General features: G+C 38.1%; 1 protein-coding gene across 1 annotated transcript; it reads left to right on the top strand.

Annotated features, from left to right (window-relative positions):
• The first annotated feature begins 10,311 nt into the window (after positions 1–10,311).
• On the top strand, positions 10,312–23,562 carry LOC139726143 (uncharacterized). Its single transcript, XM_071637221.1, has 5 exons — positions 10,312–10,414; positions 19,725–20,009; positions 20,970–21,200; positions 22,131–22,187; positions 23,303–23,562. The coding sequence occupies exons 1-5, from the start codon at positions 10,312–10,314 to the stop codon at positions 23,317–23,319; spliced, it is 693 nt and encodes a 230-aa protein (XP_071493322.1). The 3' UTR covers positions 23,320–23,562.
• The last annotated feature ends 3,903 nt before the right edge of the window (positions 23,563–27,465 follow it).

Below are 27,465 nucleotides of genomic sequence, written 5' to 3'. Positions count from 1 at the left end.
TAATCCTTACCCAAATCATCATATCACACTAAACCTAAAACACTGACCCAATCCTACCCCAATTAGTCCTTGGCGAAAATACAAAAATAAGAAGACCGGAGCTATTGTCGCAGGAGCAAAAATAATGTCGTGTCACCCACTGATCTCTATAAAAATGTGGAGATCAGTGGTGTCACCAGGTTGCGTTCATAACAGCGCCCTCACGTGCTCTATCGTTTCAAAGGTGGATGAACGATGAGGCAGATATCATTTTCTGTTGCACTATAAATGTGACAAAATCACATTGGTCTTGGAAATGCATTTGCATTGCACGGCGTCGAACGTTCCTAATAAGTATGGAAGGAATTTTCTGTAAACGGCATTGCTCGTAGAGGGTTTCTTAAAAGAGAAAGTTCATACATGTTTAAACACGTAAACTACAAAACATAAAACAAAGCATTACTTTGATTTCAAATGACTTTGAATACTGCCCTGTGGATACACATAATGACGATTTCGAATTAAATTAGTCTCCAACACATACCAGCGGGAGTGACAACTCAATCGATCCACCTCTTTAAAAAAGAATATCTTACATAATCCACGTTGTTGTTGTTGATGTTGTTCTTTTGAATTTATTGAGCTTTGCAGGATAGGCAATCTGCTAACAAAAAATACAATTCATTAATTTCATTACTGAAATTTGAATACAAAACCTACCCTATACAACTAACCTTTGACATACTAGTGAGGCCCCACCTTTGACATACTAGTGAGGCCCCATTTACAATTATTACTATATAAAATATGCATGAATGTTTGGGTAAATTGTTTTTCTTTTTCATTCATACATGCGTGTGTGTGTGGGTTTTTTTTTTATGAGTCTGGAAATGAAAAAAAAATAATGTTAACTTATTTATTTCTTCTCAGAATATTTTTCTCAATTTGTTTCCGTCATATTGTGGGAATAAAACTTGCAATGAAAGAAAACGGTTGGTTCGCTTTGGTTGGCAAAACGTGCATGTATAACCAAGATTAATAAAATAACTTTAACCGGAGGTTATGCCGCAATCCTCTTAATTGATTTTTTTCATTCTCTCTTTTTTTTTTTAATTTCCCTTTTTCTGTCTTCATCTTTCGTATGGGAATGATACGAAGTGTGTTTACGTGTTTGTAATATCAGTAAATAAATTTCTTCATAACTCTCTAACCACCACTCTCCCTTTAATTTGTAGCCCTACCAGTTATAATTGAATTCTAGCAGCAGCTGTAACCACTGGTTACGTAGCCTTTTGCTAAGGCAGCTCGCTGTAATTTCAGCATGCGCGCACACAGCGCGCGACCGGCGAGCTGCGAGAGTAGCGAGCGTCGCTACCATCCGATCGTTGTGTGCGCGTGTCGCTACCATCCGATCGTTGTGTGCGCGCGAGTCCATCACCTGCATAGAGATGTATACTAATAATATACTAGAGCGCGGACTGCGTGTGGCGCGTACGCAGTGCTCGTGTGCCGAGATGAAGAGGCCGCGCGCCATCTTTGTCCGGGCAAAAACAAGCATCGCGTCCGGGCAGCGCAGTAGTGGTGGACACGTGAACACGTATACAACAAGCGCTCAAACACGTATTGCATTTCAGCAAAAAGATGAGGGGGTCGGAGATGAGAGAAGGAAACAACTCAAAAATTTAAGTTGCTAGCAATCTCTTATTATGAGTGGTAAAGAAAATGAAAATGAAAAAAAAAATTACTTTATTCTCAACGAGGTAATACTTTCAAGCCGACCAACACGACCATGGTCCATGCAATACAAAGGGTTCTCTTGGTCTCTAGACTGCCGGATGCCCCTTGTGATACAGTATACTGCGTCAATTTTTTTTTTTTTTTTTTTTGCAGTTATATTTTTTTTTTCTGTATGAGGGGACTGCATTCTATAGTCCTATCTGTGTATACGAGTGTTTCATTGTATTTCTTTTTTTTCTGGTGGTGGTGGAAATGAAATAAATCATTTTTATAAGTACGTGTAGGCATATTGGTTACATGACATATTGATGTTCAAGCTCGAAATGCTAATGTTGAAGCTTACATAAACCCTAACCCAAATCATAACACCCACGGTGACCCTAATCCTAATCCTCACCCTGCCTTTCTTACAAGAGCCAAAAGCCCAATCAGACCCATGATGGTAATTCTATTTTCAGAAAGATATCAATGCCGGAGCATATGTCCTGTCACCAGGCATATATTACGTATTCTGAGCTTTTCTCACACTATCTTAGTGAAATTAACTGCTGGTATAGCAAAGGGTGGAGGAACGATTTTTTTTTTTGGGAGGGGGGGGGGGCTCAAGGGCCAAATAGGGCACTTAGAAATGAGCACTTTTTTAACTTAAAAAGGGGAGTTTTTGTTTCTGTTTTTGTTTTGAAATGGGGCAAATGCCCCCTCCCCCGTTCCGCCGACCTTGCATATAGTTATGTACTGTATTAGCTATCTATATTATAGTAGCAATAGATCGAGAATAGCTGAGGGAGGGCGGAGTGCCCCTGACGAATTTTGCGAGACCTTTTCTTTTCTTTTTCCTTCTTTTTTTTTTGCCTTGAATCAATCTGTTTAACACACACTATAAATGTAATTTTAGTTACTTGTGAAAGGAAACTCCGCTCCCCTTCTTTTCTCCTGTTTCTACATCCAAAAGCAGCACATGAACCAGGCATTTTGCAACATAGATCTATGCTACTTTAAGTAGAATTTGCGAATTTAAGAACATTTTTCGATTTCCAAACTCCGATGGAGACCTTGGCATAGATGCTAGCCTACTGCCGTTGCATCCCGTCGTCGATCTCCCTGCATGCTCCGCTAGCGCTACACGTTATCGGTACGGTCGCTAGTCGAAATTTGCCCGGACCAAAATGGCGAACGCCTCCTTCTAGGGCTCACACCTGTAAATAAAATGGACTGTCCCAGACCCCTTCACAAATTCGTACCAAAGATACCAAAATAAATGAAGAAAAAAATTAATTAAAAATCAATGATGTAGTTTGGCAAAAAACTGAATAGCTGTAGATATTGAGTATGAATTCCTCTACAAACTGCATTTTGGTTGGAAGATGAAAGCTTTTCTGATGGAATTTGAGGGGACTATATTTCATTGGGTACGTGTACGGAAAATAGGTGATTTTTTGAGTGACAAGAACTCGTAGTCTGGCTTTGCGGACCCCTGGACAGAATTAGAGCTGAACAACCCACCCTGGCAATCTGATGGATGAAAGGTAATATCTCACTTATTCAGGTTAGTGAAGATGAAACACCTGATTTCTCCCAGCTATTTTACAGAATTTTTTGAAATTTGAATTTTAACACACGTCTCTATGGGGAATTATTTACCCGTGTGAGCCCTCTATCGGTCACAGGGATTTTACGGAGTCCGCCCTCTAGTGTTCTTAGTATACATCTCTATGATCACCTGCCGTATGGAGTCCATTTGCGAGCTGCTTTTGCAAAATGCTACTGGCCAGTACGTGGCAACCACCGCTTTCAAACAATTTATAATGATATTATAAAAATGTTCTTCCGTCTGTCGGCATAATGTCAGGTATCGCTCATTGATCGTAAATGTTCTTGTCTCCTGGCATAAACACTTCGATTTCCATCTTTCCCTTCACCATACCTTGTCACCAAGTAGGTTTTAATTTGTTATTCATTATTATCATTTCTTTCTTTTACATTTGAATTACTGAAACTGTACTGGTCTTACACTAGAGACACAGTGACCAGTTCCAGCGTGCACGTTTATTTTCATAACTATTAAATTTTCACTTGACATCTATACATACACTTAAAAAAAGCAAACTAACAAACAAAAACAAAAAACAAACAAGCAAAAATATGATATAAAGCGGGTCATGACTAGAAAGTGTGTCAGCATACATTCATGTACATAATTATGATTATCTACATAAAAGACAATTCTCTATAACTTGTGAAATATGATGGGACCGCAATAGGAAAGCACGTACACGCGGGTTCCAGGAAAAAAAAAAATCAAGGTAAATAATTTGTTTTGCAATGGAGATAGGACACGAAGTGCTAATGACGAAACTACATGAAAGCTAAAATAGCAAGGTACAAAGGTAAGAAGAAGTAAAAGAAAAGGAACATGGAATGAGAAAAAGAAAAAGAAAAAGAAACAAAGCAAAAACTATTATAACTGAATCATAATTTATTGATTTCATCATGAGGGGAAATATACCCGTATCCCCCTCCTCTCCATGGAATTGATCATGGGAAAGGACCACATGTCACGGATGGAAGAGAAATTCAATTAATTTACCTCATCTATGCACGACCTACCATTGGATGATTGATTTGCATTGCATGGGCCTCATACCATCGAGTGCTCTACGTTATATAGCTCTTAATTATTTGCGTTCATACTGGCTCGATGACAACACATCTATGGGCTTTATCAGTTTTGATTCAATGTTGGCTAGAATACCGACGCTACAGAGCCATCACGCTTCCTGCAACTAATCTGTTGCACACTGCATGCATCTACATAAAGCTATACATACATCGGTGACACGGAGAAACCATTTCCCCATCTCCACTTGATTATAATCATCATCTCACCTGTCCATTCTTCATCGTCTCTGATCGGACTTTAGCGATGCTCGTCTCCCAGATGGGAGGGTCTCTGCTGGACACCCTGGATGACCCACTGGTCCCGAGACCCAAGGATGATGTCCCCATCATCTCGCCGAAGAAACCGTGTCCTGTTGATGATTGGGGCAGTAAGTTGTCACCATTTACTCTCCCCTCTCTCTCAATTGTTTCTTTTTCTTCCTCTTCAGTGCAGTCTGTATTTTGTTGTTTCTCTCAACAACAACAACAACAACACACTTATTATAAAGATTGTTATTTTACAGCTATTTTAATTGTCTACATGTCTCCCCAGCATGTTACTAGCCGTAGCGTGTCGGTGTGTGTGTCGTAAAAAAATGACCGGGGTAAATATTTATAACGACACTTGCCCAGCAAAAAAAAAAAAAAAAAAAAAATGAAAAAAAAATGAATAAATAAATAAAATAAATAAATAAATAAACAAATGATTCATAATACTGAGCATCAAGATCATGCAAGCCGCCAGCATGAAAAACAACTTAATGAAGTGCCGCATTTATTATCAGAATACACCAAACCCGGGCGTGTAGGCGTGATTGCCGTAATGTAGGTGGCTTGGGTTGTCAGGCCTATAGATATTTGTAAAGACGATATCCCAATGAAAAAGAAAATGAATGAATAATTCTCAGCACCAAAGTCCTGCAAGTTGCCAGTGTATATCAAAAACAAAACAAAATGTGAAGAGAATCCTTCAAGAGTCAAACTAAATTGACCCATAGACTCATACTTGTTAAAATGACTAGAACAGTGCGAATGACAGTTTGTTCACGTGCATGTGATTAGGAGCACGACTGTTCTTATGCAATGATAATTATGCATAATGGTTCGCAGCCATTTCAAAATCTTAAACACCTCAGTCAAAAAAAAAGTTCTCAATATTTCCTTTAGAATGATGTACAGTGTCTGTAAAAATTTTCTGAAACTTCATCTTGTAACGTTTACTTGCCATATCACATGCTCCAGCACTAGAAAATATGTATGATGATTCGTGTGAGCCGTAGACAGAAAGCAGAAACAAAAACAATACAAATGAGCAACGGATGCAACTTTGTCGTATGTAATTTTATTTTTTAACTAATAGGGCCTAGTTGTTTGCTGACCACATTGAGTGTTTACTTAGGAAGTTAACTTATTCTGCGTGAATTTTGGACACCATTATGTGCATTTTATTCAAATGAATGTAAATTGCATAGAAAATGTCGACGTAATAACTATTCCATCTCCATTATTTTCATATTTCATATTACACTGACGTATATATTACCCTTAGCACAGTTTGTTGTGCTTCTGTGTTCTCTTTGTCACATACCCTTTATGTGAAACGTTCAACGTTGTTACCATAGTTACATCAATAATAAAACTCTGGCTCGTTCCCGTGGAAACCACGCATCTGAAACACAATTGCCACAGGCAGTTGTTAACTGTGGCTTAATGTTGACCTTCATCGCTTCTAGCAATGAGGAAAAAAGAGTTCGTGGCAATTACACTTATTGAGCGATATTGATGACATCGTCCTTCCGTATGGACGGGTATCACGTATAGACACCAAATTAATTCCATCACTTTTCGCACGGCATCAGGGTCATAGATCTTCATATGCTAATGTTTCTTTCTGTTGTAATATGTTTAAAAGCACATGCTTGATAAGTCACACACACACACACATACACACACATAAATAGTATGTTTCGATAGTAATTGTCTTCTCAAGAAAATTGTGCTTTACTTTTTAGTTCATGTGACACCGTGAGTAAAATTTTTTCATATGCCCATCATAATATGTCTATCAGAGCAAAGGTTTAACCGATCCACGACTTACATGTTTGTCTCAATGAATCTGTATTTTCTTCTTTTTCATATACATTTTATATGTTTGGGTCAAATATCCAAGACAAAACGTTGTTTGTTTTGCTTTGTTTCTTTTTTTTTTGTGGGGGGGGGGGGGGTGGGTGGAGGGCGGGGATATTTCTCAGACATATCTATGTTTATTTTGTGATATGTATCAAATTTTGAAATTTTCTCTTATTTATTAGTAGGATGATAGTGCTTGGTTTGGCTTTGGCTTGAATTGCTGCCTTATTTCTGCATTTTTCAAACACAAACAAAATACTATATGACATAACAGTTAAATAACAAATCATAAATTTTATGCATATTCGGTATCTAAATGCAGCGTGCAATATCTAACACACTTCAATCTTATGAAACATTTAAGCAATATAACTCCATGCCTTTCGGATAATGACAATAACGTTTCCATTAATTTTATCATGCATGTCTTTAAATCTCTTGGAAATGAGTCCAAAAAGTACAACTTTAGCCGCAAAATTGAAATGAGAAACGTTGAAAAAAGGGAAATAATATGTCATCTTTGAAGAAGACGAAGAAGACGGTTAATTACGTAGCGATATCTTTCTATTTCCACTGTTTGTATTGCACCTAGGCCATCGGGTATATAGTGCAAGCATTGAATATTACTCCATCCAGTTGAGCAAAATACACATCATCACCAAGAGAAGCGAATATCCATACAACTTTTCTAACGTTGGTTTTTTTTTTTTCTCATGTTTCTTTGCTTATTTCAGTGTTTCTGAGCAATACAACATGACTGAAGGATATGGATAAAATTTTCAAATTTGACCCATATTCTGTTTGGTTTTTTTTTTTTTTGTGCTGATGCCGAGTATGGTTTCGATCTTCTTTTTTTCTTCTTTTTCTTATTTTTTTTTCAAAGATGCGTCTATCGTTCTATGGTGGAAGTGACCTTTGAGGAGATTTTGCACCTTTTGAGCGTGTCTTGTAAATACTCGTGATAGTCCTGAAAGTAATTAAGGCCTAACATGCCGTCCTCACTGTCTTTTCATTAGTATCATAATTATTATCTTAATTGATTATTCGGTATTAAAATAATGACAAGTTTACTGCCGGTTCAGCACCACCAACGCTTGAATGAAAAACATGAATCGCCTCTGGAACATCGTGAGTTAATAATGAATCCTATGAAATAAGAAGCCATGTTTTCGATACCCTGTGAGTTCAACATTGTCAAAGCTCCCGAAATAGTAGCACTACCCAATTGTTGTTCATAGGCACAATGCCTTGCTCGTAAACAACAATCAACGTGGGAAGGTCATCGTTAAAATCGATGATTATTTAAGGTACTGCCTGAAGGGGGCGCCCTTGCATACCCTGTAAAATACGTTGAGCATAAATTATTAGTCAGGATCTTACTTTTCTTTTCCTTTTCTCTTCCATTCGTTGATTCCTCGTTGTCAACAGTTGAGTATGTGTTGATAACTTACTTTTGCGAAGGGTCTGTGAACGCAAAATTCTGCATTAATCAGTTTATTCTCTTCTTAGTTTAACGCAATGTCAGCCACTATTTGAAACGACCAGTACGGCCGATACATTCATATACAGTAGATTTCTTCTTGTCTATTCAACAATGCCTACTTTAGGGAAATCATTCGAAGAATTGAATACTAGTACATAACCTGGTCCTGCTTTTTGCTACCAGTCTTATCATAAAGAGGACATTGTGTCCATCATGCATGTAGCAATCCACTTGCTCGTAAATTGCACTCTGGGTTTGCGAAGTTATGAATTAATTCTGGACTACCACCATATTAGAACATTGTGAGTTCTGGACAACACATCCTGATAACTTATGGCAAATTGATAGAACAAAAAATAAACAAGTAAATTATACGACGTCATTACTAATTATACTCTTCACGTAAACGGTCTGTAGATAATGTTAAGCTGTCATATTGTCTACTCTATATACAGCGTATAATGATAACCTACGCTAGCGCAACCTACGCTAAGACAGTGAAATAGAGTACGGAACATACAAAAGGAATTAACGTCTCTTTTATCGAAAACTGTGAGTCACATGATAGCTTTAAACTTACACAGTACCAGCGGTAAAAGACTTACATTCTGAACTTTATCATAATCATAAGATAATAATCATTATCACATAATCATTTGCTAAAAACTTGTAAGAAGTACCGGGTGCTGTTCGTTATTCCGAAGGTCCGCTATTCCGAAGGTTCGTTATTCCCAAGGGTCGTTAATCCGAAACACGCAAATTCCCTATACCTAGAAGTTCGTTAATCCGAAAATGACAAGGGGTTCGTTTCTCCGAAAATTTGTGGCGTTATTCCGAAGGTTCGTTATTCCGAAGATTGGTTAATCCGAAAATAAATTCGGAACAATGAACCTTCGGAATAACGAATCTTAGGAATAAAGAGCCTTCGGAATAACGCGCTGTAACCGAAGTACCAACGATCATTGCTTCGTTTATGGGAAGCCCAAACTCGCAATGATAATATAGCACTTCCAGCAGAGAAATCTTATGTATCTCTCAGACTGATAAGATAAATAATCGAATATTGATTGTCTTAATGACCAAGAACCACAAGTATTGGTCATTACGTGCACATTTACACCACAATCAATACCGACCGCATGGTATATAGGTTACCAGAGATGGAGATCGACCTTGGAAGTTGAAAGTTAGTCTTTACTTTTAGTCAAGTCTAAAGTTTTTACGATAATGTGTTTGTCTCTATTTACCCTTCACTGTTTAATGAGTCCATGGTTTATCTTTGTCAAATAAGCGTTTTTCAAGACTTGTGTAAATTTATGCCTATAATATTGGTAGGTATATCTAAGCAAAGAAACAAAGACAGACCAAGTGAGCAATGTAAAGAAGGATAGAACAAACGAAAGACTACGATCTTCTAGTGCAACCCACCCCGCTGGTAGTTGTGTTTATATGTGAGACGAAATGACATCGTCTGCCAATGTTAGTAAACGCTGATCGGTAATAGAGATACCACGATCTCGTATAGTTTTCTCCCCGTGTAAACACATCACCCCCTGTGCGTATCCATTGACAGGTACACTGCATCGCGTGCAACCGCAGAGGTCAGTCTGCCGGTGAACCCGCCTTTGTATCGATCATGCAAATAAAGATTCACAAAGCGTCTCGTTTCTAGGGGACGGGGGATTAGTACACAGCGGTAGAACAGCGTGAAGAAGTTTGAGCTTATGACAGGGTACACAAACTTCCGCACATGCACGAAGACGTTGCATTGTAGACGGTAGGCCCACTATCTTTAACGACTCGCAGCCGTGAGCAAAACCGAAAGGGGCTTGTCGCCGCACCTGGCTCTCGAAGAGTTAGCGATTTGGGCAACAATATTGACGTTATCCATTGGGATTTGGAATAGTGTTAGTCTGGGAAAGACGCCCCTTTTGCTTGGTGAATCTCTGTCGATTATCTATTTTTCCCGGGCTTGTACCTATTTCCTTGACACCGTTGTAGACACCGATCTGCTTCGAAGTGGGCTGCAGCGCCGCCACAATGTAAAACCTTCTTGGGGAAGGTGCGATAAAGTCATCAACAGAACCCTTAGTAGTTCACAAAGTCTACTTGGATACGCACGTAGCCAATGATCTTTATTGCTGTGCACGCGGATATCACATACTCACTTTGTCATCTTGATAGAAAGCCCCACATCCATAGAACGTTGGTCAAGAATTAGGGGGAAAATTTTCTGCCGCGAGCTTCCTAAAGATGAGATCCACCTTCTTCGCCTATCTTTGAGACCATAATTGTGAGCGATCAACTACGTGTCTCGAGACATAATGCCAGTAGCAAAACCGAAGGGAAAAACGAAGAAAGATGACAGTGCCAAGGCCAAGAAGGAAGAACCTCCCCCAACGCCTACAGACGAGAACTTGAGTCCGGGTATGTATCTCGTAGACGTTGAGCTCATCAAACGTACAGTACACTGTACGTTTACTGGACTCTTTGGTTTCATTTTTGTTCATTTTCAACAACAGGTACAATTATTGTATTTCACGTTGTTGGTATACAAACAAAAGGATATAACACCCTGTCATACATTGTACATGTGGCGTGATATTGTTACATCCATGGCACACATCGTAATTCTCAAATCTCGACAAGACCTTTCATAGCATCCACATTGTTAGAATACAATGTACATGTATGTCAGTGCACAGTAATAATTATCACAATTACGTAGGAAGATATCATTTTTACCTCAGAAGCACAACATAACATTGTACACTGTGTACGTGGAAAAGGCGGCAACAATACACCGATGGGCTGAAATTTGGCCGAAATCACTATTGAGTTATTCTTAACATGTCAATAAAGCCTAGAGTACAATAATTATTTTAGTTGCCCAAGCAATTAAGGAGGGACTCTAAACAGGAATCGCTCCAGCAAGCAGCATGACTGAAATCCTAATATATTATTATCACAGCTACCATGTAGGAAGATCTGAAATATACGTAAGAATAAATGCCACGCAAAAGACATGAGAAATCCTCAAGTTAATCTTTCTCCGTGCATGCCTCAATGATGTTTTGTGTAAACCAACAAATTGACAAAACTATTAGATAATGATTAAAACATAAAGTAACCTGACCTGTACGTACATGAGCATTTACATGTACAATGTATGTTGGCCTACATGTACAAGTATTTCCAAAGCTTTTGATAGATTTAAGAAATAGAAAAAAATAAGCGCGAGTGTGCTCAATGTTATACTTTAAAAATGTGATATAGATCATTGCACCGCATGACCTCAAGCAGAGGAGAGTTACTTACAATTGTACGTGTACACTGTAACAGAAAAAAATGTCAGTCTATTTTGTATAGAAGAAACAGCTAGAAGCATTCAAAGCGGTATCTTCATCTATTATACACGAAATAGATAGAGAGTGAGTTTGCGGTTGTTCCCATGGCACGCATCATGAGAGCCACTCGGCACAGGGATTGATTCGTTTGATATCTACACTGTAAACCGTGAATACAGAGGTTGTACATCCAAACCTCAGAGCGAGTCGATGTTCTCGATGATGCGGATCTGTTTTTGCACGGTGGTTGATCAAAACAATCAGCACGAACAAACTTTATCCGCACAGAAAAAAAAAAACAACAACAAAGAAACAAACAGTTGACACCAAGGAGTTCGTCATGTTATGCTATTTCATTATCATTATCATTGTTATCAGTATTATTATTGTTTTTATTATCATCATTATCATTATTATCATTATTATTGTTGTTATCATTATTATCATTATCATCATTATTATTATTATCATCATCGTCATCATCATCATGTCTTATTACTCATTACTTATTACCCATTACTTACTCGACCAGATAAAGAGCAAATGCTTATCATAAACATGCCAGTAAAAGACTGCAAATTTCTAGTTATGAAGTTGAGTATGAGTACAAGTTTTCCGCGAACGGGTGGGTTGATTGTGGAAATGGCTGGTAGTTCTTTCGGTGTTTTCCCCCTTTCAAAGCACAGTGGCTGGTAAATTGCAATATTCCTTCTCTTCCGCATGTTCCGGGTACATGCACACTTGTACATGTACAAATGTACAAGTGTACATGTACGTGCAGCAGTCCCGCGATTACTTTTTCCCCCTTTGTCTCTGATTTCCTGAGCAAAAACAAACAAACAAACAAACAAACGAAACAAAACAAAACAAAACAAAAAACTTTGTAACTTTATCGGTGAGTTCTAATTACTGTATCACTCCGTGACGAGATCATCTACACTTTGTACCTCTCTTTTGCATCATCATACTTGATACCTTTCTGTGTGTCTATATGTTTGTACCTCTGATCTGTCTCACTAGATCACATGATGAACAAAGTTCATACCTTCGTATTTGATAATATAATTGTTATGTTGTGGATGAATTATTGTGCAAACTAATTTACACTTCGAATTGGCTCATTCTCATACCACAACTGATTAACTATCATCGACCCTTCGCCCACATTTTGATATCATTACTGTACATTTCAGCTTAACTAGTCCTGACTATAATCAGCGATGTTACCTCATTAGGGGAGAAAAATAGCCTTTTACATACTGTATACTAGTATGCAGCGTTCGCCTTTTCAAGGTTATCTTGATACACATCAGCAAAATACACTGTAAGTATCATCCTTTTGTCAATGAGATCGGATTCAAAGTTAATAGATTGCAAAGGGAATGATGACACCCGCTGTAAAGTTGAGTGGATAAAGCCTCCATAATATACAATGTATTATTCATAGTCATTGTATTACGATCATAATCGAGCCCATTTGAGGAGGAAAATAATGATTGACTGGAACTTGGGTCGTGCTTTATACTTGTTGCGTTTTCATCGCTGTGTACCCGTCGGGTGATTTCTTCGTATCGAGACCTCCGCGATGCCTTTTCCAGGCGATGTCATTATCTTCAGCAACTGAGTAAAAATTGTAATGTAGTACAGATCACCCACGATGTTTCCTTTATTTGATAGTCTTTTTTATCTTAAAATTTGACAAGGAGTCCCGCCCCTCCCCCCGGGCGCTCATTGTATAGCTGGTGCATGTAGGCCCTATACATACAAAGATTTTATCACCGATTTACATTCTTCTCCACTCCACAAAAAGTATACAACTGTGTGTCTTTTGAATATATTCAATGGAAACAGACGGTACACAAATTGTAATTGCCCACCAGTAAAGCTTGCAACCAAACAGCGAGGCAGATACGTGTACACCTATATTGCACACTGTGCTACAGGCAGAAAGCCGTCATGATTTACTGAGCACGATGTTTATTCTCAATTGAAAATAATCCAAAAGACCATCGCGGCGAAATTGACAAATGAAATTGAAACACACCAGCAACCATGGTAGGCCTAGATTGTAATAATGCAGTTGTATAAACGCCGTTGTCAGTTGATGTATTGGTTACATTCAATCCAAAGCATGTGGTCATGGCTTTCTGACAGCTTATTTTGAAAGTCTTCATGGAATATACTATGGTGGAAACATTGTGCGCCATAGCTTATGATGCCGTGGCAAAGCTCTAAATTTTCCATTATAACAAACTGCTAGAAAAGAAATAACGATGACAATGATGATGGCAACGAGTTGGATAGAGTTACTGTACACTTACACGTTACATGTATACACAAACCTCATACAACCAGTGCAAACACTATAAAGGCTGTCCTGGATCGAAACATCCAAGACATTCTCACCATTACATAAAATCTCCGTGAACCAAATTGGACCAAATCATAAACACGTTATCAAACTTCGTTTTCAACTGTATTTAGAATGTCCCTTACTAACATATAAGCATCAAATCGACATATTCAAAAAGCAACTGGCGAAGGTATACAGATGTAACTTCCTCACCGGGAGAAAAACAATATATACAAAGTATGTAATAGGACGAAACAAAACAAAGTGAGGAGCAAATCTCGATCAATTACATGATGCTGCGGTGTGTATGCCATTAATTGTACTCAGAAAATTTCTTGGTGACAACTCCAACTGCCGAACTATTATAACGTATTGTAAATCGCATTGATCAAGCTGTATTACATGTATTTTGAAAGCATCGCATTAAGAGGGTTATGCTTTGGAAGTAAGCTTTAAATCATACATGTAGATTATTAAATATAAGAATAGGCTGAGAATCAGCATCGACACTGTCCATACAGTAATATTACAAGACAAATCCGGTCACAGGTGAGTCGTATTTTGCTTTGTAATAGGGGCGATAGTCCAGTATATGTATCTGCCGGAGACAACGCTAAAAGTATTATTCTTTAACAAGTTGTAGCCTTTTGAGTAAGCGTATTAAGTCATTTACTTTATTGTGCCTGCTATGAAAACATGCCTAACGTATCAAATTTATATCACGCATTCACTATTCCTCCACATTAATTTGAAAATATACCCAGTATCCCAATGTGAACATTAACATCAACTATTATATCTCTATCAGTAATATTTTTCAAATGATGTTTTAAAAAAATATAGAAACCCTTCTCCTTATTTGTGTCAATTTCATGGTACGACATTTAGAAATGTCAGACAGGGAAAATTATTTCTTGATCCATGTCTACATCACACAAATCAATACACCAACCTCAGGTCTTTTGCATGTGTACTGAATTCTTACCATCAGTACTGACAATTATGTTCATCTACAATCTGATGTACAGGTTGTACATGTACAATATATATATCAAGTATATCAGGGAATTTTATTTTCTGAGTATATAAATGAAAAACAGGTAAAGGTTGTGTTCAAACTACATGGAGAGATGCTCAACATGTTCAGGTATGCAAATTGTAGATCACACAGACTTGACAATATTTTTTTCTCATTCTCTATAAACGTTTACTGTTCAAAAAATGTGTGTCCGTTCTTTTTCCAAATGTGTACCAATCTGCAACTCTAATTTATCTCTTTCATACAAAGCAACATAATCATAACGAGGGTGAAAGTCAATTTACAGATCAGTTATACTGTCAATCAAGTATTAATCAATGACAAAGTGAAATGCAAACAGGGTAATAGATAGAGCAAAACTACGAAACAAGAACTGCATGCAGTTGCTTGTACAATGTATTATTCGGAGAGAGGGCCAGCAAGATCTCACCAGGGAGGTGAGACACCTCCCTGATTTTACCCATAGCCAAGAAATCACATTGAAGGGATTGTATAGTATTGGTTGAGATGAGGATTCGGCTTGAACTTTTTGCGAAATATAATGCTAAGAGTATTTCAAAGTTTATTCGATGGGAATCGGTTTTGAAATGGCTGAGATATCCAGAAAACAAAGTTTGTAAAACCGAAGCAATCCTAATGAAAGGTGGGTCCAACATTTTATTATTTATCAGGAACACTTTGGTTTGGATATCTCAGCTATTTCAAAACCAATTTTCATCAAATAAACTTTGAATTCCACTAAGAATTGTGTGATCTTTCATATTTCATAAGAGGTTTCTAAATTATCTCTCAAACAAGTTGAAAAACGTAAAGCCCGATCTCAACCGAAACTGTATCATCCCTGTGAAGACTGTTGGAAGATGATACCTACCACCACAGGGTGCTCACCTTTTAAACTTCATTGTGTCATGGGTTGGATCATATTTTATTACCACTCGCTATATTGGTTCGTTTGTTTTGCTTCGTTTTTGTTTTGTTTTGCTTTGTTGTTTGTTTGTTTGTTTGTTTGTTTTGGGTTTTGTTTTGTTTTGTTTTGTTTGTTTTTTGGGGGATCTTTTTTTTCCCGTTCTTTCGTTGTTCCTGTGTGTCAGTTTGTGCAGTCTGTCTGAATAACTTTTTTGTTTGTCTTTTTACAACAACAGCGTATATATACAACTGTACATACATGTGTTTTACGTGTACATAAGTAGCTACGACTTGATCCACTTTGAGTTCGGGCGAATCTCGAATTGGCACGGCGCAGATAGTGATGAATCAATGACAAAAACAAAAAACAAAAAACAAAAAAAAAACCCGCAGCTTGTCTCCGTAGTAACCAGAAAGCTACTTCATATTTTATTAGCCATCACTTAAATCTATTGCAGGACTCGACAACTGCTAAGCGTGCCTTGATGTACAAGGAGATTACCGATCGCAGAGCATGCAGCTGCAATGTGGAGAGCAGATATCACTAGTACCCGAGTACTATAGACTTTTAATTCCGACGATATTTGCTCCACGCAAATAATCTGCCGTCATTAAACTTTACGAAGGGGCGTTTGATCTAACGCAACCAAGGTGAAATGCCTATTTTTGCTTCGTCTTCTTCTTCTTCTTCTTCTTGCGTAGGCCATAATTATGAGGCAGCGGCAGCTAAATAAAATCTCTCAGGTGTTCTAGCCAACCTACAAATGTACATTTCCTTCAATCGTAATATCTCGCGTCAGTAAAGAGCCTCAAGACTTACAATATACAAATGTAGTTCTACTTATGCCCTGTTTTGAGCATGAACACAGATCCTACTACTAGATACCTGTATGTCTCTAAACTGTGCATCATGAGCTGGAGTATTTATGATTTAACGACATGGACACGGGGAAGAAACAAACAAAAACATGAAAAAAGGTAGCGTCAACGTTGTACAAGTACATTATAGTATATGATATACTTTCTTTGTTATAGTTTGTAGTTTGTTTCTAATAGAAACACAGTACTAATTTTTACAGAAGTATATTCAATATGCAAGTGCTATGTAGCGCTGAGTAACGTGATTATAGTTACATAGTGATCGTTACAAGCCCCGATCTTGTCAGACGGGGATTTGTATTTCGTTCGAAGTGTTCTGAAAAAAAGATGAAAAGTTTTTACAAGACAGTGATAAGTTGAGATGACGACTTCTGATTTATTCCATTTTGAAATGTTTGCAATACATTGAAAGTCTCTACCAAGAAATTCTTATTTTATTTTTTTTAAAGTATAATCACTTTGAGATCAAAAGCGGAAGATTACTGAAGATCGGTTGATACTGCTGTTTCCCGATTTGTCGATCGTCGATTATCCATCTAAAAAAAAATGCGTAGCAACCACGATTGGGTATGCTATAGTCTTAGACTGTCGTACTTTCGGCGAACCAATCTTGGCTGATATTTCGCATTTACGTCGTCACCCAAGTGAAATCGTGTTATTACTTATTACAGCATTATTTCACACATTTCTTATGCATATGTGTACATTTTAGAGTAAAAATCGACAGTTCTGCAGACATGAGAACTATGCAAAACTGGGCGTGCCAAAATGAAACCATGTAAGCGCGTATTGTATTTTATAGTCCTTACTTGATAAAAACGCGCATATCTCATTCACACGCTCGGTCCGCGTACCATGTGACGCGCAGCATGCATGAAAGATCAAAACCCGGCATCGTGCAGCTCTACAGAGAGCTAGAGCTGTTCGTTTGAGATGATGAAGCGGAGATGGGGAAGAAGAGGAAGAGAAGGACCACGAGTAACCCGCGGAAACAGAGGAAGACCAGTGATGGCGACGTCTATGATATACGCAGCGAGCTGCTTGCCACTGTCGAGCGAATTTGCAACAAGGAGAGTCAAAATCGCCGGGACGGCGGGGATGAAGGTGAAGGTGAATGTTACCGAATCCAGAGAAACTGAGAACTTGGAGGGTTAACGTTGTTGTTGCTGTTAGCGTGGGAAGAGGTACATGTAAAAATGTATGTGCGAATTTTTCGGTCCAGTTTCTCTGTTGTTTAATATCTTGAGGCATTCATGTACTCTGTATGTATAGGCAATCGACAAAGCCTAGTCGGTATTCTTTCATGATCTTTTTTTCCCCGTCTCTTTCGTTTTCGTTTTCGTTTTCGTTCTTATAATAGATTGGAGGCTTTTGTTCATCCATTTTTCCTCATCCTCAGCTTTCTTTTGTTCCTTCGTCATCATTGTCATCTCCTTCCTTCCTTCCTTCTTCCTCTTCTGTCTCCTTCTCTCTTTCAGTCTTCTTCTCTTCGCTTCATCCCTCTGCCGTCGTTTTCAAAAGTGTGGGGGGCCCACTTCTGGGTTTCGTGAGCTAACAAGCTAAAAAAAAAAAAAAAAAAAGGTCCTCAGCTCATTATCTCCCCTTTCCGGGTGTTTTCACCTGACAGGCAAAAAAAAAAAAAAAGGTCTTCAGAGAAAAAAAAACATAACCTTAACGCCGCCATACTTAAAGATCTCTATCTACTGTATTTATATTTTAGTGCCACTTACGTACTTCCGGGTTAAAAAAAGTGTGGGGGCCCAAAGTGATGACACCTTATGTATTCCTTTGTATGGTGCACAAAAAGTGTGGGGGCCCGAGCCCGAGCTATTAGTTGGGTGCCGCCAGGCATCAAGCAAAGAACACTACATCACGCCAGTTTAGTTGTCTACAATTTTTATTTGCGCGGTTTGAGACTTGAAAAGAGCACCTGTAAATATGTACATATAACATTGCTTCTGTTAATAATGTAAATACGTTATATACAATGCAATCTATATCATTGAAAGGACTGGCCTCGACTAGCCTGCACGCTGTTGCTGGTTCTTTTTTTTTTTTTTTTTTTTTTTTTTTTTTTTTTTGCCAAAACTGTACTTCAACTATTGACTGTTTTGACTATGTTGACGATGTTAGTTTTGTAAATAAATTTCATTTCATTTCATAAGTGCGCCTTGTCGTCACGCGAAAGGAATCACGAAAATTCTGCCATTTGAGGCTCTAAATCGATAAAGAATTCTCTCGCTGTTGTACAGTCGTCACGAGCAATATTTCACCAAACTACCATAACACTGTCTAATAACTTTGTGCTTCATGTCAATTTCCGTGTATTGTCTTATATGTAGGTGCGTATGGATCGGTCGCTGCATCTAAACAATAAATATTATCGATCTTTTTATTGTGTTGTTTATTGGGGCTTTGAGTATCTCCGATTTGATTATGTTGTATGCATGTAATCTACATTCACGAAAATCTAGGTCGTTTAAAAATTGCTAGGGCCTTTGCCGAATGAAATACGTACGCATGAACTGTTCCAGTCAATTTATTGATTTCATCAAGAAACCTGGAAAATAAAAATGAGTACAGAGTAATGTCCTGACAAAGAAATGTAATATGAGGGGATGGGGGATTTCTGATAACAGAATGGATGAAGAAAGTGTCCTGTACACTCAAACATATACATTGTTGTAAGTAAAATAAACTTGGTATATATACATGTACATGACACATTGTATATGCAAATATGGATGATTGTGTTTATGCTCTCACGGTCATAGAAGTCGTAGATGCACAAAATGATTATTCCCTCGCTGGTATCAAAACCGTTTCGTGAAATGCTTCATTCGTACACTGTAATATGTCTTGGGATGTTGTGGTTTCATGCGTTCTTTTGCACACAATGTTTGAAATATTGGTATACAGCTAGCATTTAAGACCGTGCAGGTTAAAGTGAATACATTACCATTCATGCATTAAGAGGTGGAGAATAAGTTATCAGCAACAATATGAAAACAGTACATGACAGACATTATTCAGTGAGAGTTACTCAGTAGTCATTGTGTCGGTTGTCGTTGATTAATCGTCCCATATTCACTACAATTATATAGCATTAAGCACCGCTGTACAGACATCCAAGTACATTATGTAAACGAAGTTGTTGGTGGTTGAAAGACAGGCTTATTAGTAATTTTTTTCTACTACTCTTTTGTTTCGTAGCCGTACAGGAATGCCGGCAAATTCTCGTGCTCTACGGCCAGCCGCTGATCAACAACGTGATGGCCTACGACATGCTGCAGCACCTCCAGGAGAAGGTGGTCATCGACAACGAGAAGGCTCGACTGATGAGGCGGATGGGGAAGGGGCAGAACGGCGAGACGAACCGCCTGATCCTCACCGAGCTCGGGACCCGCGGCGTGCGTGAGTTCGAGGTGTACGTGGAAGGGTTACGCAAACAGGACTTCAATCTTCTCGCCGACCTGCTCGAACAAAAACACTACTCAAGTAAGTTAGCGAATCCAAGGGATATTCCTCCGTCCGGACAGATAGATGTGTCTTCCGGCAGTTTATTGATTTTTATGTCGAAATCCGAGCCTTTGTCTATTCGTGGACAGCGCCCTCTTTGTTTCGCCAACCGGTGTCCAATTCTAGGGACAACAATGCTTTGTTCTCTGCCCTACTGGAAAGAACACAGTGTCCCACAGTGTGTTTACAGTGTGTTCACAGTGTGTTCATATAGTTGACTATGTGAAAACGCTCGAATTTAAGTGTGAAAGATGATTTCACACTGTGGTGTGGTTTTCACAGCGTGTTCACATAGCAATACTTTGTTTCACACTGTGAATTGACGACTCGCATTGTGTTCACACTGTTAAAACGCTCGACTTTAACAGTGTGAAGAGATTTCACACTGTGTTCACAATGTGTTCTCACTGTGGGACACTGTATTCTTTCCAGCATTCTGATCTCTGTAATATCTCAGAAATTCTTCTCTGGATGACGACTGACCCAGGAATGAAAGGCATCAGGATATCAGTTAATCTGCATGCTAACCTTCTGTTTTGGTTGGGAAATATGAATTTGTATATTTAAAAGTCAAATTATTTAATTTTGAAGTATGTAAGTGCAGATTACTTCTCGTTCTTGTTTTCAATGCAAGACCAGAAAAGCTGTGAAAATGAGTTTTATTCTGCTCTTTCAGTATTTGAAATAAAATTATTTACAGACCCTAATGTTCAATAGCATTCTTACTGTTGTGTTCGTGCATGGAAACGATGCAAATGTTTATGATAATCATTATTATTAATATCAAAATCCAGTCCTTCTAATGGTTGAAAAATGCGTGTTGTTTTTGCGACTGGGGAATGTATTTCGTATTTCGGTTTGTTTGCTATTAAATCCATCGGAAGCAGTTGGTTGATATCTTCCGCATCTCTCTTCCCTTATTTTTTTTTTCTCTGTCAGAACTTATCAACATTCTCGATCCCGTTGCCAAGAAACTCGGTCACCACTGGAAGAGGGTTGCGCTGGAGCTGGGCACCGCCGGCTTCGTGGTAAAGATCGAGACCAAGTACTCGAAGATCAGAGAGCAGTCGCTGTACAGCCTGCTGCTCTGGGAGGAAACGTCGGGCGTGGCCGCCACGGAGAAGAGATTGGTTGACGCGCTGGACTTCTGCGGCATGAAATGGGCGATTGGTAGGTTGAGATGATGAAGCACCTGGGTATGTCTGTAACCATGGTAACCAGGAGATCATGGTAACAAGTCAGTTCGGGTTTAGATATAAAATTTGTGCATGGGTACAAATGACTTTTCTTTTTCTTTTTTTTTTCAGTTTGCTGGGCACAACGCTCCTTTAATTCAAAACGATATAATGCATAAACTTCCCCATCACGTAACAAATTATGGAATTCATTAGTCATGTTCAAACAACAGGATGATCTTGCATAGACCAGGTGACCAGAATGGTTCGTTAATCATTAACAATTAGGAAAGCACCGAAGTCATTATTTTGCATTTAATGCATTAACAATCCTTTTCTATTGATATTGCCAAATCTGAATTGCTATCAGGTGTATGTGCTTGCAAACACCAATCAAGTCATTTACACGGATTACTTGAATAATCGTGACATCACATTTGCATGTCACGGTGCAAATCAAAACAAACATGCCCTGATGATAAAGTTGATGACTTTATTCTGCTCATGTGCAAATAGGAACCTCGAACTGGCTTACTGCCAAGTACAGGAACCTATTCTGGTTTCCAAAAGAAAGAAAAAAAAAGAAAAACAATGAAAGAAAGAGACTAAAACAGACGTGCATAAATATAATGCGTAGGACAAGATCCACTGAATCGATTTTCGTTTCATGCCGGGATGACCCAGGTTAACGAACTCTTATAAAACATTTACGTTTGGAATTTGATAACTTGTGATCATGAATGTTGCATTAGATGTGCAATTTAAGACAAACTGTACAATAATCATCTTAATGTGAAACTCCATACAGCAACCCTTTACGTTGTACATGGAGTTATCATGATCTGTCTATTCTCTGCGACAGTGTACAGTTTGCTGAGCAAACGTTTCCGTTTCATGTTCTATGTTTACTTATTTGTTTCTGCAGCATATATCCGGAAACTACAAGGGAAAGGTGGCAAGAAGAGGAAGGGAAAGAAGAAAGGTAAAGATAACAAATGCAAACTTCACCAATATATATATAATATAGTTGTTGTTGTGTTTAAAAGAAAAAAGAGAGAAAAAAAATATAGACAAATAATAAGGGAATTACAAGGCATATTTCAGAATACAATCATAAAGAAGAGAGTATGAACATAACTGCTCATGGACCAAACCGCTCGAAAAACTAGATCAATATTTACATGGATGTTTTGAAATGTGATGGCTGAACGTGGCCGTTATTCAGACTTGGCATAGATTTCCCATGACGGAACGATTAGCGAGCGACTATACAATGTAGAAGGGAATCATTTTTATTGGAAGTTGATTATAAGTACAGCTGTATCCCGGTTGATGAGAACGTCAAGTAAATTACATTTTGCATTTTCATGTGATCACAGTTTCATCTTCATATTCGACGAACTTCGGCTCCACTTCAATTCTTTGCCCCGTCGTTGAATACAGTTAACGCTTGAGGATTTTATGTTTTTATTGAAGACTTCGTAGAAGTGTTCTGATGAAATGCCTTCTAGAAAATGTCAAATACCATAGTAACTCACTGCAGAAAAGTAGCAACTGACTGAAATGTTACTGGAATATGCTGTCGTAGCTCTATGTTGGTTCACGCCTGTTAAAACAAAAGAAAAAAAAAAACTGCATTGACCATTAAAATATGAGTTTTTTTGTTTTGTTTTAAATGCTACGAATAAAACGTCATTTTCACAGATGCCGAGAGTTACTATTTTGCCGTATTTTGTAATCTCGGATTTTATGTTGTTTTGTTTTGTTTGTTGTTTTTGTTGTTGTTGGGTTGTGTGGGGTTTTTTTGCCAAAACTACTGCAGGTTTCATTGGAAATACCGTTTTCTCTCATACTACATGTGTACATGTAAATTGCAGGGAAATGAAAATAATTTTATACTGTTTTTCCTGCAGACTTTTTTTCGGCGCTCAGAGAACACTGCCATGGTATTTTTCAAAGTTGCCATCCATATATTCTGGCTCTCTGTGCTGAATAAGACTACATTTGTACGTGAAAATCCAATTGCGAAATCTCTCCGATGTGTAACAATAATGTAACGCGGTGTATTTTTCTTATTTCTGTCATCTATCTCAACAGGGAAAAAGAAGAAGTGATGAGCGCCCTCTACGGCGAAAAAGTCACATCGGTCTGATCGACGAGGAAAATGCCTACTTGCCATTACAGAGGGAGCCAGCTTCAGTTTGCATTGGGGAAACACTCCTCTAGTGCATTTCTGTATTGTGTATCTGTTTTTGTGCCTTGCTGCTCTTTCTTGCACGTCTGTAGAAAACTAAACCAAAGTACAGGATGCTCGACCGAACTAAGATATTGACACCATCAACCAGCATGAATGGCGACACCACCTTGCCTTGAGAGCTTGAATCACAGATTACTTAATTGTCGCACAGCGAACTGCGACTATGGCTTCAAAATGTATAGTCAAGCGTTACGGCTGTAATTTCTGTGTATCACGTGATTCCTATTACTGTTCTCAAAACGCTAACTTTGTGTGACTTGCTTGTCACTTCAGATAATGTAATGTTAGTGTCTTAAGGCCACGGCACATCATGCGTCTTTCGGTCGCACGACTCACCGACTTTGGATCCGAAATGAATCACAATAGCCTCAGAATAAACACGCTTGTTTATTTCAGATCCGTAGTCGGTAAGTCATGCGACCGAAAGTCGTATAGTGTGCAGTGGCCTTTAAAGCGTATATAGAGTTATTGCAGTAACTGTTGGGGCACTGCATTCTTTTGTGTTTTTAATTTAGACGGTGGAAATGTGAGCGCTCTCGTCCTTTTCTATTGCGCTTGCTTAGTCAACAGTAATCACAAATCAACTGAGTGTTGAAAGTTGAATCGCAGTGCCTTGAAAGTCAATCGTTGTCGAGTCATGTCTTCTCCTTATCAGTCAAGATTCGAAGTAACCAAACATGAAATTTTGCACCACCCTATCAGCTGACCATAACGGAATCTACGTTAAAATTACAGGCGGTTTACTCGTGTGGAGTGTGGTGTCTGAGCTTACTCTTGCAGTTTCTTTGCGTTCCTGAGTACCGGTATGTCGGCCGGATGAAAATGACAAAGAATTCCAGGAATTGGACTGCATCGAGTACCTGGAGTTTCTAGGTCAAGTTGTACAATTTTCCTCGTCTTTATTTTTTGTCAAAAGATTTTTGTGTATCAGGCATTTCGTACTGCTCAAAATCGTTTATAATTGTCTGTCATCTGAAAGTATGAACAATTTGAATTGGCGGCGAGATGGGGGTTTTATTTTTAGACTTTTGAGAATACATTACCATCCCTTGCCAAAAAAAAAGAAAAAAAGGAGGGAAAAACCTTCAAATCAGATAAAATGGTCTTCAACAATGTCTTGGATCAAACAAACCATAAATGTATAAGATTACAAACAGGCAGATAAGCAAGAGAGCTATACAGGAGAGAAAGGCAGAGAAAGAAATGCTTGCGCGACTGTTTCAATCGTTTCCTTTTCTCGGTTTTCGTCATGAACACATACTTGTCATCTCGAACCTCCCACAGGTAACAAAAAGTGAAAGTGAACAGTACGTAGATAACATTTCCATTGTTACAAAATTTGAAGACCTCCATCAGAGGATTGTTCGTGGATGTCTTACGATTGTCATTGCGCTAATTACGCCTCTTGAAAGAAAGTTTCAACTCTCACGTGAGTTCATGTTTCATGCTTTAAAAAAAAAGTGTATTGCTATCCTCCATTTAATTGTCAAAGCAAAAATAGACGGCGTGTATTGTTACCTCTAAAATCACGCCCTGCCAAAGTACCTAGCTTAACCTCTGGGAGAATTTTTTTGATTTCCACATAGATTAATAAATTTATATGCACGTGGCAGGGTCTTGCTGGAATTGTGAATCATAGATGGGCGCACGCGTGCATATTACATACAGGGTGCAGAAAATAATAATGAGGGTACGCGAAAAGTAGGATAATGTCATTATGTTTCACCGCGTGTTCTTCTTGTTTCGTATGTATGATAACAACCGTCTTGACGATGAAGGGTTCCCAACGGATGCACAGTATATCAATATTTAATAGGTGTGAAATTATGATGCTTTCGATTTATGCTACTGATGCCGCCAAAGTACCACGTCGACTGTTTTTACAATGTGACTACGCAAATGGAAACGTATACCCAAAGAAGTGAAAGAAAGCATGCATATCGAGATTGTTGTTGGTTTTTGTTGGGGTTTTTTTTTTTTTTTGCTATCTTTGCCAAAAATGTTATCATCTTCCATGAAACATATCATGATGAAAAGAGCATGTGATCAAAATTATGACGATGTATCTGCCAAGCCAAGTATAAATTAGTCATTGTTTTCTTTTGGAAATTCCCGTATAGCGGAAGTATGGTAGAGACTAGTTTATTTTTATGTTACCTGTAATGCCAACACCATTTATTTCCCAGAGACTTTCCTGATTGATTCCTGATATTATATCCCACCCCGCTCCCCCCCCCCCCCCTCAAAAAAAAAAAAAAAAGTGCGGAAAGTAGTATCTATAAGCATGTAAATCACATTTCTATTCAAAAGTATTCTATGACACCGGTGAATCATGGTAATGATTACATGCAAAATATGGTTTTGTGGGTTTTTTTAATACAAATTTCATTACTCTATTATGCTATAGGTATTCAAAGAGTTTTGCAACTATTCATGAATCAAAGGGTGTATTATAGACCTTGCAATTCTAAGAAGAAAAAAATATACAAATTATAGTGGAGATTGTTCATTCAAGACGTCCGGTAGAGATTACAAGTGTAAAATTAATGTTTAACCACCCAACAATGCCCAAGATATTAAGTCAAGTATGAACCTCATATATGGTAATGTATTTGCAATATTCCGTACATTTTTTGTTGTTGTCTCTGCTTAGTTACATTGACTACTCTCCGAACTGAAAGAAACGACAACCCCAACCCCCAACAAAAACAAACAAAAACAAACAAAAAAAAATCCCGAAAAAACTAAGAAAATATTTCATCTTGTTGACAGGCTAATCAATAGAATCACTATACAATGTTTGATGTCAAGTCTTTCAATAAAATCAATTGAATTCGCAGTTGTATGGAGGTAGAACAGTCTTGTTCCCCTAAAATTGTGCTCACCTAACTGTAAAAAGTATCAGGATAGGTGTGAGGGGGTCAAAAGATGGACGACAATGACCATTTTGTCTTCAATGTAGTGTTCACTCATGCATGACTTAACGCATCATTCTCATTTCATACAGAAGTTAGTCAGTAATTAGAGTAGAAATACTCCTGCCAAATTATTTTGCTCAAAACTTTTTCGTTTAAAAGTTATGCTATTTTACCTTCGTTGCTGTTGTTGTGCAAAGATATCAATGTAGTGGAAATCATCAAAGTCTTGAATGGTGACTGTATAAAGCTTACTACATGACCGGACTGGACAAATGAAAGCTGGGAACCATATATACATTGTAGTGGTTTCAGTGTCCTGTAACAGTGAGCCTACTTACTATTTTGAGTATAACCTGACACGTGTTACAGGCAGAGCATACAATAAGCTAACTCCGTAATTCCTTTGTTGCGAATGTCATTTGATGATCAAAATGGTTATTCATACGCCTCATGACCATGATGACACGAGTACATACCTATATCATATCATATCAGCTGCAGATTTCAAACCCCATGTGTCTCTATATCCATTGTATAATCATGTAATGTCATGAAATATGAAATAACAACTACCATTCTAATTAGACGTGATAAAAATGAAATGAACACATTGTGTTATACAAAAGATGGTTGTTATTAGTCTGGTCCGCTGTTGACAGTGAGATTTTGAAAAAACGGCTTTGCACTGTTGTGCTGTTTGAACTTAGCTCACACTGTTTTGTTTACACTGTTTAAGTTTGTAAGCACGTTCTAAAGCAATGTGTGCATTGTATGAATATTTGTTTTCAGTAAAAGAAATCATGAAGGAATAAATTGTTTCACTGCTTTCTTAATTTAATTATTTTTTATCATAAGGTCCTTTGAAGAATGGATTGCCACAACGTCCCAAATATTTCAAAGATGTACCCAAAACCTAACGCATAAACACACACACACACGCACACACACACACACACACACACACGCACGCACACGCACGCACGCACACATACGCACACACACGCACACACACATAATGAGGACGGACGCAATCACATATTTTACAGGCAGACGCATAATCGAAACAAAGCCTTTCAAAGAGCCCT

The sequence above is a fragment of the Diadema antillarum genome, unplaced genomic scaffold, assembly GCF_040938485.1.
Source record: "Diadema antillarum isolate AM-2024a unplaced genomic scaffold, OU_Dant_1.0 seq00000079_RagTag, whole genome shotgun sequence".
Taxonomy (NCBI): Eukaryota; Metazoa; Echinodermata; class Echinoidea; order Diadematoida; family Diadematidae; genus Diadema; species Diadema antillarum.
This window is presented reverse-complemented; position numbering and strand designations above follow the sequence as displayed.

Excerpts from the sequence above, each read along its gene's own strand:
- LOC139726143 (XM_071637221.1), top strand. The coding sequence starts at position 10,312 with ATGCCAGTAGCAAAACCGAAGGGAAAAACGAAGAAAGATGACAGTGCC. Across the intron at positions 10,415-19,724 it reads AGACGAGAACTTGAGTCCGG|CCGTACAGGAATGCCGGCAA; the intron begins GTATGTATCTCG and ends TTTGTTTCGTAG. Across the intron at positions 20,010-20,969 it reads CGAACAAAAACACTACTCAA|AACTTATCAACATTCTCGAT; the intron begins GTAAGTTAGCGA and ends TTTCTCTGTCAG.